Source organism: Chelmon rostratus, chromosome 10 (genome assembly GCF_017976325.1).
Source record: "Chelmon rostratus isolate fCheRos1 chromosome 10, fCheRos1.pri, whole genome shotgun sequence".
In the NCBI taxonomy this organism is placed as follows: domain Eukaryota; kingdom Metazoa; phylum Chordata; class Actinopteri; order Chaetodontiformes; family Chaetodontidae; genus Chelmon; species Chelmon rostratus.
The window spans coordinates 1,737,861-1,755,352 of record NC_055667.1 but is presented as its reverse complement, the minus strand read 5'-3'; the positions used below and the strand labels follow the sequence as shown (position 1 = coordinate 1,755,352).

General features: G+C 40.0%; 1 protein-coding gene across 1 annotated transcript; it reads right to left on the bottom strand.

Moving 5' to 3' along the window:
• Positions 1-137: 137 nt before the first annotated feature.
• hck (HCK proto-oncogene, Src family tyrosine kinase) lies at positions 138-17,492 on the bottom strand. Its single transcript, XM_041945047.1, has 13 exons — positions 17,261-17,492; positions 11,494-11,633; positions 8,632-8,662; positions 7,762-7,855; positions 7,535-7,630; positions 7,097-7,200; positions 5,824-5,973; positions 5,385-5,537; positions 5,109-5,291; positions 4,662-4,738; positions 3,351-3,504; positions 2,874-3,005; positions 138-2,602 (listed from the first exon to the last, which is right to left on the bottom strand). The coding sequence occupies exons 2-13, from the start codon at positions 11,623-11,625 to the stop codon at positions 2,400-2,402; spliced, it is 1,509 nt and encodes a 502-aa protein (XP_041800981.1). The 5' UTR covers positions 11,626-11,633; positions 17,261-17,492; the 3' UTR covers positions 138-2,399.

The window sequence follows — 17,492 nt, the reverse complement described above, 5'->3', positions numbered from 1 at the left end:
TTACATAAACGTTTCTCCAATCTTCTTTTGAAATAATGGGAATTACTCGTTTGTTAACGACGATGTGTAATCATTGGTATTTGCCTCCACCTTCATTTAAAACAGCCATGGCTACAAACAAATAAATGAACTTATTATAGAAAAGCACAACATTTTAAATTTATTTTATGCTAACTTATGCTACAAAATGCTTGCTGTTATATAATTATACATTTGGGTTAGGGTTAGATACAGTAATTGTTAATTATTATAACATTTATTTAAAAAATGTCACCGTTGAACAGAACATCTAACAAAATATGCAAAGGGTTTTTATTGATAAAGAAAACACAAACAATTGTAACTAAGAATATTGGTTCAGTAATGTCACAATCCCTTGTGTCACTTTGCAAACTTCTCTCACATATTGTTCCTCACAGTTCTTTCTAAATGTATGCTACCAAATCAAGAAATGATAAAATGATCTTATACACTTGAGATTACTCTCTTTGAAATGTTAGGATTTTCACATTAGTATTTCCAACAACATGAGAGACACATTATCAAAACAGTCTTGAAAAAGAGCACAATCATGAGTCCTTGACTGAGAAAATGATTGAAAAAGCTTTTACTCTGAAAAACATGATCCCATTTAAGATACAGTGATGTTCAGAGCAGTACTATTTGCACCAATAAATATTTTTTTCACACAGAAAAAAGAAGGCCAAAAGATGTGAAAATCTGTATCCGCTTCTTTCATTTACTCCCCAAATACAGAACAACAGTTTAATGGGCCAAAAGGATCATCAAGCATTATTACTTCATATGGCTTCACATTGAAGACTCTACTCCTATGTAATTGTATTTATTTGTATTCATAATTTTATAAATACAGAGCGTATGCAATATATTATAAATTACTGAAAAAAGAAACAAACATTGCAAAAGGCACAATGAAGGAGTAATGGTGAAAAAAACACAGTATCATGGAAAATATCTATGGAATTTAAATAGAGGATTTATGAATGATCAGTCATATATCTTACACTCTGTGAAGTCCACAGTACCGTTCTCCTTTCACAATGTAAAACACTGCATTTAAGAGGAGGGGAGTAGACAACGACACCCTTTGCTTGCTGAATTGTTGAGATCAACACTGCAATATCAGAGCTGAACACTGCCAGTGTTTTCCTGTGATCATCTGTGTTATGGTTGTACCTTCCTTAGATGGATGCACAGTGTGTGCTGAAGCAGAACAAAGCAGTCCATTCTTTTCCATGTGATTGCTTTCAGGTGGCCAACAACTGTTTGTTTGTGAATATGACCATGCATGTAAAATAATAGCGGTGTGTGATACAGTCATGCTTTTACAATTGCATGTATTGCAGTTTCCTTCATGCTGTACATGTTTTGTAGAACACTTTCAAAGGTGTTCGAATGATATGTTAGGGACTGTAGAAAAAATATAACTGGGTGAGGGCAATGGGAGAGCAATCTGTCTTATATTCTTGTTTAGAAAAAAGTCATCAGAATTTTTTACAGCAGTTGAGGACCTGTAATTCCCTCCAGATGTGTTTCCTTTCAGTCTTTCCTTGCAAATTTGATACAAGTACTCAGTCTTGCTGTCCTTTCCGGCATACTACCGATTCATTACCGGCAATTATCTCTGGGTAGAGGTAGTTTTAAATGTCAGGTTGCATGTTTTCTGTGCATAATGACGTGCAGCTTTATCTCACAAACAGTGAACCGAAATCTGTAGTAAAATAAATCTAGTACAATAAAAGCACAAATAAATTATGTGAAGTATTCTTTTTTTGTGTCACTTATCATAATTAGAGGCTGCAGCTATAACTAATACACATATCTGTCATGCACTATAAATGTCCAGTGATTCACAAGGGTGCTGCTGATGTGCATCCAGATGATTTCTGGTTAGTTTTGTGAAGATAAATATCCAGTGCAGCTAATGCAGCTATGGTGATGTTAGCCTACTGTATGACCAAGCCTTTGGAACATCATAAGACAACATCTGATTTGGTTTGGCCATGACCAGCATAAGGTGGGATTTGTGTTATCATAATATTAGTAATAGTAATAATAATAGCTACTGTATATATTGCTTTTATATTTGGCTTTTCTTAATGTCTCTGGTTATATTGTTTTAAAATGTCCTAAGTTTTAACCCTCACAAATATTTTTTTTACAGTCCCTTACTATGTATTATGTGTGTGTGAACGAGAAAGAGACAGAAACAAACAGAAAGGGAATGGTAAAGAGAGAGAGAGAGAAAGAGAGAGAGAGAGAGTGTGTGTGTGTGTGTGTGTGTGTGTGTGTGTGTGTGTGTGTGTCAACTGCGCTGCTGCATGTGGAAAATGGACTTGCAATTAAGTATGAATGTAAAGTGATGTAATGAAAAAGTCTCATGGCTGCTGCTGATACTGGCTCTCTGTGGCTGTGTAGAAATCCTCCAGGACACTCTGCAGGTAATCGAAGGTGGGACGGTCCTCAGGCTTGTTCTTCCAGCACTCCAGCATGATTTCATAGAGTTCGGTGGGACAGCTGTCCAGGCGCTGCATTCGGTAGCCCTTCTCCAGGGAACGGATCACTTCTGGGTTTGTCATCCCTGAAAACAAGATCAGATGCTTGGGTTTAGAGAGGCTGCAGAGCCACAACTTATTAAAAATAAATGAGAAATATCTCATGGGCTCTATTAGATGACACTGGCTAATACATTAGCTTCCTGGTTCCATGGATGGCAATGTTGGTTGGCAGACTGAAATATCTTAACAACTATTGGATGGACTGCGATGGATCCATCACCAGGTCCAAATAGTTTGTTTTATGGCCAAACACCTGCAAAACTAATGTCATTCCCATCAGCCTCTTCCACTTACCTGGGTATGGTGTGCGTCCATAGCTGATAATCTCAGTCAGCAAGATGCCAAAGGACCACACATCAGATTTGATGGTGAAAGAGCCGTAGTTGATGGCCTCGGGGGCTGTCCATTTGATGGGGAACTTGGCTCCTGGTTATTGTGGAAAGTTGAAAACCAGTCACAGATTGAACTAATGTTGACGTTGTTATTGAGACATTAGCTGGCTCCTAATGACACTGAGAAGTCTCCTGGTGGTCACACATCCTCTCAAACTCTTACATCGTGTGCTCATGCAGTAAACCATACAGCGAGGCACTGACTATTCATGTCACTCATGTTGTAATCCAACATCTTGCTGACACAAAGTAATTTCCCCGACGAAACCATGACTGCTCCCATTTCATCATTTTTGGGGAATCAGTTCCCCTGTTTCTTAATCACTTCTGAAAACGGCCCCTGGCTACACAACATGTGACAATGAACATGATGCTTTACCTTCCCTGGCTGTGTACTCGTTATCTTCAATGATACGGGCGAGGCCAAAGTCAGCAATTTTGCACACTAGAGCCTTATTGACCAGGATGTTGGCAGCTCTCAGGTCCCTGTGGATGTAGTTCCTCTGCTCAATGTAGGCCATGCCCTCTGCAGTCTGGAGACAAATAATGCAGTTTAAAAGAGTCAAAACACAGTTCCCAATAGCAACTGTCACTGACAATGAAATTGTACAAACAGCAGAAGCATTTCCTTATTAAAAACAAACACTTCCATACTCTTAGACATGCTACTTAATACATATAATGAACTTTTTATAAGCTGTTTCTTTAAAGACCTTGTACTGCTGGTACAGCAGCATACATTTACTGTAATATGTGTGAGGATCTATTCACATGTGTACTCTCTCCCTTTAGTTCCTTTCTGTTAGCACAAGATAAGATCAATTTCTCTTCCTATCTGGTAAATAATTTTACATGACAAAGTTGCTCATGGAAGGACTGAATCCAACCAGGCAGCTCTAACTGTCCCCCTCTTTCCTTCCCTCTCTGCATACCTGCAAATAAAGACATGTCGACGCTGCCCTTCAGAGGCACAGAAATTGGCACCACCTTGTGGGATTTTTCTCAGCAGCCACCATGCAAGTACTATTTATGACTAAATAGTACATTAGCTTTAATAATTAACCTCAGCTGCACTTAGTGTTGCTCAAAAAGAAAGAGAATGAAGCCTGTAGCTGCACAACACAAAATGTCAGCTTTTGCAGATCTTGGAAATAGATTTATTTTCCCTTTCCATACATCTAGACACAAGTTCATGGTTTAAATACTCAGCATTAAAGACAGAACGTAACCTGCATTCATTTTTTTCATTGAATAAATAAAATGTAGGTGGGACCTTTCCTGTCCTGTGCAACTGGAACAGTCATCCTGGTTGAAGTTTCAGTGTTTTCATTGCATTCACTTTTGTCTATTGTTCTCTGAACCATCACCAAGAATTCAGGTCTTCTTTTCTTTCTGATGCAGACAGTCAGTCAAGCAATAACAAAGCCATTTTATCAGCAATGGCCCATTATCAAAAATATTGTGGCAGAATTACATCAATTTTAAATGGTCCAAATAGACACTGAATAATATAATTCACTTTCAACACAATCCATACGAGCAGAACTCAAGAAATGATGTGAATTTTCAAATATGGCCTGCAGACAAACAAAGGATCTAGTCATGTAGCACTCAACACAATCAATCGACCAGAGGATCTGGTCTGGCAAGCTGTCATGTCACGAGGCTAAATGTGGCGAATGAATCTCACCTGGGCAGAGAAGTCAATGAGCTTGGGCAGCTGCACACGGTTGCCTTCATCACTCTTTAGGAAGTCTAATAAACTACCTGTGGGCACACACACAAACACATTAACACACACATGCTACAGGTAGACGCATTCTCACCATAAACACAATGTCTGCGAGTTGGCAAAACAAAAAAACACTGTGTTGACAAAGGGTTGACCTGTACTTTTCATTTTAATTACATTTCATGACCGATGCTAATATCAGGGAGCTATCTAAGAGACCACAGACTGGACTCTCACAGCCGTGTCACTTCATCAACACAAACGCGTCCAACAAATTTAAAGCAACAGTGTAGTTATCACTGACTTCAATCAAAAGAACGCAGCAACTGTGACAAGTGTTCTGCACGTGCACTGCACCTGCACATCAACCCACCCACCCACACACACACACACACACACACACACCTTTTTCCATGAACTCAGTGATGATATAGATAGGCTCCTCCTTGGTGACCACGGCATGGAGTCGGACCAGTTTGTCATGCTGTAGACTCTTCATCAGGTTGGCCTCAGCCATGAAGGCTTCAACTGACATGCTGCCAGGCTTCATGGTCTTCACTGCTACTTTTGTGTGCTTATTGTACGTCGCTTTAAACAAAACAATAATTAGAATTTGAAAACGCATTGCTAGCCTCCCATCTCCATCAATAGCTGGATTCTATTGATTCAAATCTATCTCACCCATCCAGACTTCTCCAAACTGGCCGGCACCAAGCCTCCTTTCCAGTTTCAGTGATGATCTCGGGATTTCCCAAGCATCTTTCTCCCACGGCTTCTCAGGTTTGGGGCTCAAGCATGGGTTGGTCAGGGTTTGGCAGAGGCCGTCGCCCTGCTCTGGAATTAACAAAAACATATTTCATTAGATTTTTCATGTATTTATAATTCTTTTAATCTTTTAATTTTATGCAATGCTTTTATACAATGAAAATCAGTACTATGTTGTCATTTAGGGGGAATATCATTACGATGATATGATTTTTATATAACAAAGACACTTTCGTGCTTGAGTAATGAACCTGATAACATTTCAACTAGCTTGATGTATTAAAGTTGCCCAGCAGAGAGTGCTGTGCATCACTACAAGCATGATCTTTAGTGACTCTGAATGGAGAGAACTCACTCTTGTAATGGCTGACCAGCTCCTGCAGGGTGCTGAATGTGTTGCGGGGAGAGATGTAGAATCCTCCATTGTCCAGCGTACGGATCTTATAATGTTTAACTGTGTCACCGGACTGGACATCAATGTCCCTGACAGACAGAGAGTAGCTGCCTGTGGTAAAAGAGAAAGAAAACAGTGGTTGTCATGTGACTTTTAGGAGATTTCTGAATGCTGATGCCAATATTTTTTCACTGATAGTAGCTCATATCTGTACATGATTCAACAACTTGAAATCTTGACTTTTTAAAAGAACCAGTATTTCTCAAAGATGATTATTCTTGAGTGGGTAGAAAAGCTTCTGGGACTGCCTGCAGACAAACACAGGCCTCTTAAAAGGCCACTCAAGCAATCTAGTATTGCATCTCCATAAATTCATGGGCTCACAGAAGACAGATTAAAAAAAGAATCATAAAAATTGAAGAAACAGAGGTCAAGATATTCTGGCTTTTAGTCTCCATAATGGGTTGAGCTCCAAAACCACGATATCCTACACTTCCGATAATGCAACTCAACAGCACCTTTCATTCCTCCTAAATTCCCAGTTCTTTTAACAATCGATTTTTAACATTTATATTTTGGCCACTTGGTAGCAGTGGAAACAAGCTGTGAACACAACATTGACATATTATTAGACTGGCTGATGTGTTAGCAAACAGTTGCCTACTCACACATCTGGTAGACTCAATGCAAAATTATCATCTATTTGTAGCTTCGTCTCTGCCAACCTGACGAATGAAAGTTCAATATTCACTGTTTTAGCTCTGTTTTGGTCTCCAAATACTCATTTAGCTGATAAATCCTCCATTATGTTCACAAACTAGTTGCTAACTTTGTTCATCTACTGTTTGGTTCTGAACAGATAGTGTAAAATGAGTTGATCAGAGCTTTTTGTTGAAAAGGAGCTGCATCTGGAAACACTGAACAGCCCACAGAACAGTAAAACAAGAACAGTTAAAAGATGCTCAAGTTCAAGCTCAGAGTCAAGTTCATAATTTTAGAGATAAGAGCAGCTTTAACGGCCGATTATCCACCGTCATTAGTCTGTTAAGTATGCAGTACTCTTTGTTAGAAGGCTCCAGGACTTCACTTGCTTCACTTGTGCCTGTCTGTCACAGCTGTAAGTGCAGACTTGAATTGTCAGTCGGGATTGTTGCTGTCATTAAATCCTCTTCATGACTGCTTAGACTGCTCAACCTAAGGACATGTAATCTGTTGTTGAATGTGTTTTACTCACCCTTGGTGGTCTCACTGTCTCGGATCATGTAGGATCCCACTTTGTTCCCAGGGGCCAGCAGCTGCCTCTCGGCATCTTTCCTGCTCACACCCTTGAAGAACCACCTCAGCAGCAGAAAACAAATCAGTCAGTACATCAACGTCATGACATTGTGTTTTCCTTCATTCTTATTTCCTCCTTGTGGAAAAACTACTCTACTAGACCAAGTGCCATCAAAATTCAGTACATGCTACTATGACTATCTATACTGAGGCAAATTATACTATCATTGTCACCACTAATATTACTACTATTAATAATAATAATGTAATTTGTATGACTCTCAAGAACAATAGGGATCTATTACATTATTCTATATTCATACTCAGAAAAAAACAGTTTCCACCAGGGAGATACCAATAATACATATAAATGAGTTTTTAATGTGAGTACACTTACTCCTCTGCCTCCAGAGTATCTTTGGCTACATAATTACTGGGGATGTAGCCTTCCTGACCTGTACTGATTAACATAGCTCTCCACCACTCCCCCGATCTACAGAGAGAGGGAGAGAGAGAGAGAGAGAGAGAGAGAGAGACAACAGGTGTGAATATTTCCTGTCCACAAAGACATGATAACATACACAAAGAATTCAAGGTCTTTCTCAATGTTGGTACTCAACTTACTCCTCTAAGATTTTGACCTTATCTCCCTTCTTGAAGCCGAGGTCTCCCTCGTGAATGGCCTCGTAGTCGTATAGTGCCATGGCAATGCTCTCTCCTGCAGCGGCAGGGCCAGAAGGGAAAAAAAACAAAAGCTTTTGTGGTCATGGTATGCAGTGTAAAATAGATCCCTTTTGTGTTGTCGTTTGAAAGCTGTGAGTGTTTCCTTTCTGAGAAGTCATGGTCTGAGAAAACATCTTTGTGCTTGTAAAACACTAAAAACTTGATAAACTTAGACATGAAAATGCAGCTGAAATCAAGGCTGCTTTTGTTGACTCGTTAAAAGTGGACATTTTGAAGGAGGGTGTGAGAGTGTGTACAGGAGAGTGACAAAGTGCACATGACTGAGCATCTGTGCACATTGTTTTTTTAATGGGCTCACTGCATCTAAGTCTGAACCCTGCCCGCGTCTCTGTTACTAACACTGAGTTCCCGTACTTTGACTGTATAACTGACTTCCTTGTATGCTTGATAATAACAGCGGCAGGGCTGGTCCTCTGTGTATTAGAGGCCTGTGTGGTGAGGCGGTGAGAGGGGCTATCGCTCTGTTCCGGTACACTCGCTCTCTCTTCCTCTCTCTCACACTTTGTGCTGAGTTTCAGACAGCATTTCTCTGTCTAACCAGCACTGTCCGACATGACGCTGTTAAAAGTGACTGCTGGTGGTGTTGACAGTACTAGGGGGGAGTGTGGAAATAAACCTGCCATTGACTGAATAAGTGGTTCATTAGTGGTTGATTGGTGGATTAATATAAAATGCTGAATCAAAAAGAGGCACTTATGGGTTGTGATATTATGGAAGTGTAGTGGAAAGTAAATGAAGATTGTGACTCACCGTCTGAGTTTCCAATGGATGGCATTTTGCTCTGTAAAGAGAAGGACAGAGACATACAGACTAAGAGGCTGAGTACATTCAGTCCAATAAGCCCATGAGCAGATAGTGTACAGTGGAGTTTGAGGTTAAAACAGCTGTCTGCTGCTGGCAATCATGTCGATGAGAGTGGTGAGAATGAAGCAAAACATTACAGTTGCACGTAATAAAACCAAAACAACTAGCTGACAGATGCTGGACAGCTGTGTTAAGCCCAGAGTCCTTTTAATCTTACTGTGTATCTGACCTAACATTTATCAGTTGATTCAACACTTTATCTGAGCCATACAGCATGCACTGTGTAAACATAGCACACAATTGTCTTAAATTCTGCTTTGAAAGATCGTCAAAAGCAGGATTGTCCTAGGTTGTCTCGAAATATTTCTGACCTAGCTACATGAGAGCTAATCAAGATTATATTTCAATAAAATATATATAAATAATTTAATATATTTCTGTATATAGCTTTAAATTTTTATAGAGCACATTGATCACTCAAGTTAAGACCCAAATTCAGCTAGATAAAACAAATCTTTGACGGGGAGGAAGGAAGGAAGGACTTACTCTTCTCGATATAAAAATTAGGATGTTGTCTGCAGTTACCTTCACTATAGCTTTCTGGGTTTGTAGTGGGTTCTATATCAGAAGCAGTTTGTTTTCAACAAAGTGCAACGTTAGCATGTAGGTATAATGAGCTGAGCTGTGTTGACATCCCACAGCCAGACAGATGGTCTGTAAAATTAGACGGCTGTGAAATAATACGTAGTGTACATTATGTGTGGGTTAATGCTTTAGGTGTCACTTAATACTGAAGTTTAGATCATACGCCTCCTGTCTGAGTGCTCTGGTTCTGCTTCTGCCACTTCCTCTATCTTCATTGAGGAGAGATGTCAGAGTCAGCACACAGGAAGTAGGCAGAGGAACCACACTGACACGCAGCAGCACTGCTACTTTCCCCGTGGCACAGATCAAAGCCTGGCCAGTATGCAAACTCAACCAGCCACAGGAACATGTCTCGAGTGTACATCAGTGTACATCTACAGCATCCACTCTGAAAGCCACAGGAAAACCGTCTCCTATCACTTGTGGCAGTAGCCCATGAAACTGTGTTACCTCATCATAATTTCACTGTTTCTACACTTGACATTTGTACAATATTTACAGTACAATATTTGTACAGTTCAATAGTTCAATATAGTAATACAATATAGTGCTTTTTACTCCACTACATTTATCAGCCAGCTATAGTTAATACAAGCTTTTTGGATCAAATACTTAATTTTACAAGCAGGGGCTCCTTGCTAAAAGAGAGATAAAATTATCCACTTTTCTCCATAAAAGCAGACCTTTATATCATTTGGTGCAAATTCAATGACTGGATGGCCTACTTGCCTGTCTACATACATACCTGCCTACCCATGTCCACTCTGCCTGTGCACTCATTGCGCAAAACCAGATTTGTGCACAAGGCTAGGCAGATCGATTACTAAAGGTACAAAAATGGCAGAGAAAGTGCAGCCAGTACCAGCTACACCTTCAGAGGTCAAACTGGAGTCAGCAATGGTGAGAACTGAGGGCGAAGGGTCTGATAGGTGACACCATGGTTGCTGTAGTTCTGTTGGAAAGGTAATGATCTGGTTTGCTTTGTTTTTGGGGGAATTTGTCATGTTCATTGTTTATGTTCATTATGTTAATGTTAGGTGTTGTCTTACATGGGACATGCGGTAGTTGGACACGGTAAGCAATGACAATAATTAGGACTGGAAAAAAAAATGGTTCACTTAAGGGGGAACACATACAACAGAAATTAGCACCGCCAAAACAATAATATTATTTTAACATAAAACGACATGTGAGCTCATACTTTAAGACATATTTCTTATGCTCTGTGGAAACAATCTAATAGCTGCTGACACATTGCTGACTCAGTCTGCTAATCAACAGCAGCCTCAAAGGGTCAAAACTCAAACTCAATATTATCCACGGATTAAAAATACAGCCACCACTCAGTGGAAACATTGTGCGTCAGGGAGGACAGCACATATGCAGTGTGCGTGTGTGTGTGAAAATTACATATTTTTTATTATTCAGTCAGTTGTATATTCATTATATTCTACATTTTCTTTACCACTTTTATATGTAGGCAAGCCGAGGGCTTGTAAAGGACAGTTTGCAAGTTCAGTTTCCTATTCGAAGGAAGTTACTCCTCTTCCTCCTGCTCTCCGTGGACTCGTCCTCCAGCAGCAGTCAGGCCGCATGCATTCATGTGTTTTAGGGGAGTGGCTTTGGAGGAAGGCCTGATGGGAGAGCATCTGATTTTTGTAGTTGGATGCTCTCAAAATCTATCTTACTCTTGCTGGTTTATCCAACGTCACCAACCCCAGCTTTAATCATCTCACGAGCCTTTGGAGGGGTTCCAACCCCTCAATTGGGAAACTAAATTAAAGCACCTATCAGTATATAGTCACAGGGTCAGGGGTCAAGTGCTTTCACTTCAAATATTTGTGTATTTCCTCAATAATACTTCTGTACTTTTACTTCATTGAAGTTCTGAATGCATGACTTACTTGTAATGGTCAATGTATTTTTACATTGTTGTATTGGTGCATTAAGTGAAGTAAAGGATTTCAACACTTCTGCCGATGGGTATGTCATAGTTAGGAATTAAAAGGTGTATTGAATAGAGCATTTGTAAGGAAGCCAAGTGTAAATCATTACTTCTCTCTTCTGTGTGATTCTACATTATGTTGAAGTTGCTGTTTGACCTCTGATGAACACCAACTAGTTGCTTTTCTCCCAGTTGTATGTGACAACATTGCTGCTTACAGCTTTGTTCCCAGAGTGTCCTGCGGTGGGGTCTTTGACATAGTGTGCTGTCTGTGCCCGGTTCTGCAGCTCGTCGTGTCCCATCCCTTTGCTGAGAGGCTCCTGCTCCTTCTTCGAGCCCACGCAGCCCATAGTGCCTTCTGCAGGAGGAGAGCACAGGAAAAAACAGCAAGACATGAAGGCTGTGGATACCAGCAGGAAAACACCATGGGCACGTTAAACAGAATGTAAATAGTCAAAACAAGTTTTCCTAGCCATAGAGGGACTTGATATGTAAGTAAGTAAGTCGTGCCCATTTAGTACCAGTTTGCAGTATCAGCATAGGGGACTTTACTTAGGAAAAAAATGTCATGAAATGGATTTTTGTCTCACAAATCATTTGCCATTTTCAAGTTTTCCTCAAGGCTCAAGGCTGGGATGGCTTGTATTCACAAATACACTTCAAATGAGCGACTAAAGTATCAAATGACCTTTGAATGCTGTTTGCAACCATTTGTAGTCTATAAAGCCACTGAGACCCGCTCCTCAGCTCTGATTTGCCGTTTATTTGGCAGCAAGAGCAGCTTCTTTGCTCAGCTCATCCCCTGTACTCCACCATAAATACAAGACATGGAACTTTACCCATATATTTCACAGACTGTTCACACTTTCTGGGTCTATACTTGTGTAAGTATATGCATACAAATTACTGTAGTGTTTTATTTTATTTTCCTTTTTATTCTTACCTATTCTAATTAAAATATTTAATATTTGTATGCTCTATGTAAGTGTAGCACGAAGGCGCTGAAACTTGTAAAATGACAATAAATGAACCTTAATACTTTGATATATTTTTTATATTTGCCTCATGAACAGTCTGTCATGTTGCACCCTTTTTCTGTTTTGGTGCAAACTGTGACACATGTCAAGCGCTGTGGCACAGAGCTGAGCTGCTGCTGTAACTGTATGTCAAAATGTCTCTACTGTTGGGTGGAGAAAGTGTTAAAACAGCATATCACCATGTTGTTTGATATTTTGTGGAAGACTGAGGAGACAAAGACGACTTATATCTTACACAGTCAGAAAGTCAGTTTACTGGATAAAAATGGCTAATTTGATTTCCCAGATGTTGTATACTTCTGAACAATCTACTGAATTGATATTGACAGTATAATACTGCTTTGATACTTCAGCCAATTAGTTTAAAGTATTCCAAGAATGGACAGTGTAATTACTGTCTATCCACTGTAGCAATACAGATGTGTCCACACAAGTCCTCTTCTTCATCTGTAACGTCTTGAGATCACTTTGTTTTCTCTTTGTATCATACTGTATCTGCATGTGTGTATCTACATGCAAATGGCCATGCAGTTATATGGAACAAGGTTTAACAGGAGGGAGAACAAAGAGGGAGCCTGTGATGGGAGATACAGTAGAAGCTGTATTTTATTGGCTCACGTTGGCTAATATACACAGATGAAGAGAACAGAAGACAGAGAGAGAAGCAGCTCAGAGAATCAGATTATTACTCTGATCCAAAGACATAATGTTTATTAGGATCACTCTTCTACAATATCTGCAGTGGTCATTACCATTCTGCCCATGTACAGCGGTAAGCAATGGAAAATATTTTATTTGAACATTTAGACACAGGAAGTTCTAGTGTTCTTGAGTTCAAAATTAGTGCTGCTGACATATTTGCTTCCTTGTTCCACTCTGTTCAATACTTTGTTCCTCTTTAAATGTCTAATCAAAGGAGGCCAAAGTGTGTTTGGTCAGTTTTGACTTCTATTAAAAACTCTTTGGTGCAATTCTTCTTTCAAGTAATGAACAAGTGTGGCTCCCTGTCAGGTGCTCACTGATAAAAAATGGGGGTCAGCATGAGGCTTATGGTAACATATTGTCCTAGTTTAGCTCTATGAAAATGGAGCTGTCATTGACTAATTTCAGTCTGCGTTTAAAGCAGCTACATTGCATGTCAAAGGCACTCCACACTATCATGTAGCCTGAATAAAAACCTAAATCTAGTAAACATGCAGCTCTTAGTGAATACAAACTGGACAAAAAATGTTTAAGAAAACTTTCAGTGTCAGTAAAATCCATTGGGACTCAAATATAGAGACCAACAGGCCAAAACAAAAAGCTGAAGGTGGATGAAAGCTTCATGAAGCTGCAGACTGAACCCTTCACATTACAGTGAGATTATAGCATCACTGTAACTGTTCAGATGACATAAGTTTTAGTTCAATGAACATGACCATGTGTTGCTCACACTGCACTCACCACCATGTCACAAGTTTGTATAAACGGTGGTGGAACATTGTTGTGTTATTTAAATGAGATTAAGATTAAGATTGGGTCAGTGTAATGGCAGGTGCTGCCGTACAAAAGAACGGTATTAACTCTATTCCTCATCCATCACAATGATTCACTAGATAACACCTGCTGTCATACAAGTTCAATGTTCAACTTTTATTCTTAATCAGGCCTTAACTGATAACTGTAAGGGACTTTACAGATCTGACAGTTGGTAAATACAAATATTTGCTTTCTTTTAGAAGATTTGAAAGTTCTTGCTGAAGATGAGAAGATTGACACCACTCTCATTCTGATTATGAAGCTACAACAAGCAGATGGCACGTTTAGCCTAGCCTAGCCCTCCCCATCGAGTACAGAATGCTGCTGTGGAAGTCCACATTATCACCTGTGTGAAATAAAAAGTTGGTATCAAACATAAAAAACAGACCGCTGTCACTGGCCCAGCATGAATTAAGGTCATGTCAAATAAAATCAATTGCTTTCAACCTGACTTCTTGCCTCTTGCTCCATACACCAGTCTGTGTTCGTTTCACAATAATGTTGAAACCATTTCTGATTGTGGAAATCCCAAATTTCTATCACCAGCTCAGATGTTGCTCAGTGAAAAAGTTCTGTCCAACATGTTCAAAGACTAACTCTGTGAGCAGGATGTGGCTTTTTTCTTTCTCTTTGGGACACAATGAAACAGTCTTTTAGTCTCATAGTGGTGGCAGGATTTCAGGAGATACAACAAAGAGACTACGTGAATAAGCTTATTTACCAAAATGCTAAACTATAGTTTTAAAGCCAGGCTAGGTAACTTGTCTAGCTGCCGTGGCCACAAGTGGTAGTTAGAAGATTCACAAGATGGCCCATTGAATTTGCCTCCATTTCCCAATATTCTCTTCAGTCAGCTGCTTTAAAGACACATTAAACATAACGCGAGCAATCGTCAGCAAACATCCTCTGTAATGTCAGTTACAGCATCTATCGAAAGCTGCTAATATTAGTCACCACATGAGCGACTGATTAGCAAAAATCCTCACTGTGTTGAATTGAGCAATTGTGTGTTTTATTGTTTATGAGTATTTGAAAGAGGACAAATGTTTCATTTCGTCCTTCAAGTGTTTCATCGTTGCACTTAAAAAACAAGCACTGTACTTCTGAAGAGCACTGGCCTGTAATGTCTAAACCACAGCGGCAGTTGTAGTCAGCCACAAATAAAAGCATCACAGCCCCTTTTAGAAGAGCTTTAGAATAGCACTGTTACCTCTCAACCTTGGCCAGTTGAAGAAGAGTTTAAATAATATCATGACTCAAACTACAGCCAGTGTCAGAAGATAACATTGTTATAAACGCTGTCCCTTTAATCATACTGTAGCTGTATGATTAGCGTTTGTATAAAGACCCAGTTCAGGATTATCAATTTATATCATGCCATGCAAATGAGTATCACTGCAAAGACAGGCAGCCACATTCAGCACCAGCTTTTAGTACATGTGGACAACAAGTGTGCAGCGATGCTTTGAGCCCACACCACAACAAGAGGGCACAAAAATGTCCACTTCAGCATGAAAGACTTGCATGTGTCATCTTTGTCCTAGTTCTAAAACTTGTCACCATGTCCATCCACACCCTGTGCCTGTCAAAGCAGTGAGCCGGTACCAGTTCACCTGAACGCCACAATCATATGGCCGTGTTGGATTCATGGATCCCATGAATTTCCCTGTTACCAAAAAACATAAGAGCCAACACTCTCTCAACAGACAGGAGACTAACTCAGGAGAATAATTCATGTGTGTTATGTTATGAGGGATGGTTTCTTCCTCAGATGTAAATTTTGTGGGCTGTGAAAGGCTGCCAGGTTGTGTGTGTACCTGTTTGGGACTGCCTCGGGCCATAACAACATCACCTGCCAGCCTGGCATGCAACCAACACGACATAAAGACAGAATGAAAGAAAGAAAGAAAGAAAGAAAATCGTTTCACAGCCCCAAGGTACTACTTGCCACTTGCATTGTTATTAAGTTATTTATCAAGAGGAAAAACCAAAGACCCTGAACAGCAGGGTGTCTCTATCTGAGCATGCTCAGGTGGACGGCATGACATGATTGCATTAAACTTAATAGACCATCCTGGACTGAATCTGAGCTCCTGCAACATTTGTGCATCGACGTGCTTTGCTATGTTTGCTGTTCAATCATTATCAACAAGATCCAATTGACTTATCAGATAACCCACATGTAAAGAGTGATATCTTATAAAATCTACAATTTCTGTTCTCATTATTTTAGTCTATATAGTAACATTTTGTCTATATGATTACTGAACTACTACTACAATTTATGCAAGTGCTGCAGTGTATTTTCTACTCTGTATAGTTTAGTGTAGTGAATCAATCATGAAAATAATAATTAGTTACAGTCCAAGGCAAGATACATTAACTTAATGTGTGTTCATCTTTCATTTCTATCAGTTTTTTTATTGTACATAGTGCATACTGGATGATAAACTATATTATTCGTATGGACTTTTGTTCTTCATGCAGGAAGTTGAGTTTGACTCTCAAAATTCAAATTGTGCTTATCTGTCAAAGCACCACCAACCAACCATGCATGATGTGTTGTTCTGGGTTGCAGTAACTTATCTGTGTACAACATTTGGGGCCAAACAGGCTAAAATGACAGCTGCAGTAGTTTACAAATCCAAGATAGATGCTAGATTGGGGATTTAACAATGGCCACCAGTATGATGTAATATCGGCATTTCTGCTATGTACATGACACATTTTTTTTTTTTTTACAAAGACATTCTTGGTAAGATTCCTTGAGATTAAAGCAATGTCCTGTAAGGGATGCACCATTAAGAACACAGTTTTTACACACTGCTTACACCACACTACCGTCCATCTGCTGTCTCTTCAATCATTTCTGGGCACTGTCTATGATTTAAAGGCTACTCAGTGTCCAAAATGACAGTCAATGCACAGACACTGGAAGAACAGAGAACAGAACAGAAACTAGTCTACTTTCTGGTTTCTGGTTTGGTCTCATGGACAGTCTAAAAATAGCTGATACACGCACAGGCACACACACACACACACACACACACACACAGCAGAACAAAGATCAATTTCTAGCTGATCTCAGAAAAACCCTTGACTCCTCACTTCATAAGTCTCAGTGTTTGAGAAAATGATGGCGTTGTGCCCCGCTTCCTCGCGTCCTTTTTGACCACTTTAGCACTTGATCAGGTCCTGCACATGGCTTCAAACGCGGTTGCTTCAACTCAAGGACCTCTTAGTTCCTCTTTTCGGAAGTGAGCATCCTTGCTATTAAACTTTACGCGTTCTTTGATCATCATCAGAGCCCAGCTTCTGCACTAAACTTGTCAGAGACATTAACTTCACAGCCTGTGATGTTCCCTTCCACTCATCTCTCAGATACTTTGGGTACCCCCTTTCCACACCAACCCATGGAGAGGACTCTTACCGCGCTTCAAGCTGTCACTGCGACTGTTACTCCTGCGGTGTTAGATCTTCTAGATGAGGATGAGCTTGTGAGGACTGCTTCTCATTTCTGTGATGTGGGAGCCATTCCTCTGCCGTCGCTGGGCGCAGGGGGGGGGGGATGCGGACGAGGCGGCGGAGCGCAGCGTAGCCGACTGGACGCGTACGAGGAAGTTTGCGCTGTGGTGAAAAGAGGAACAAGCTCACAGCGACAT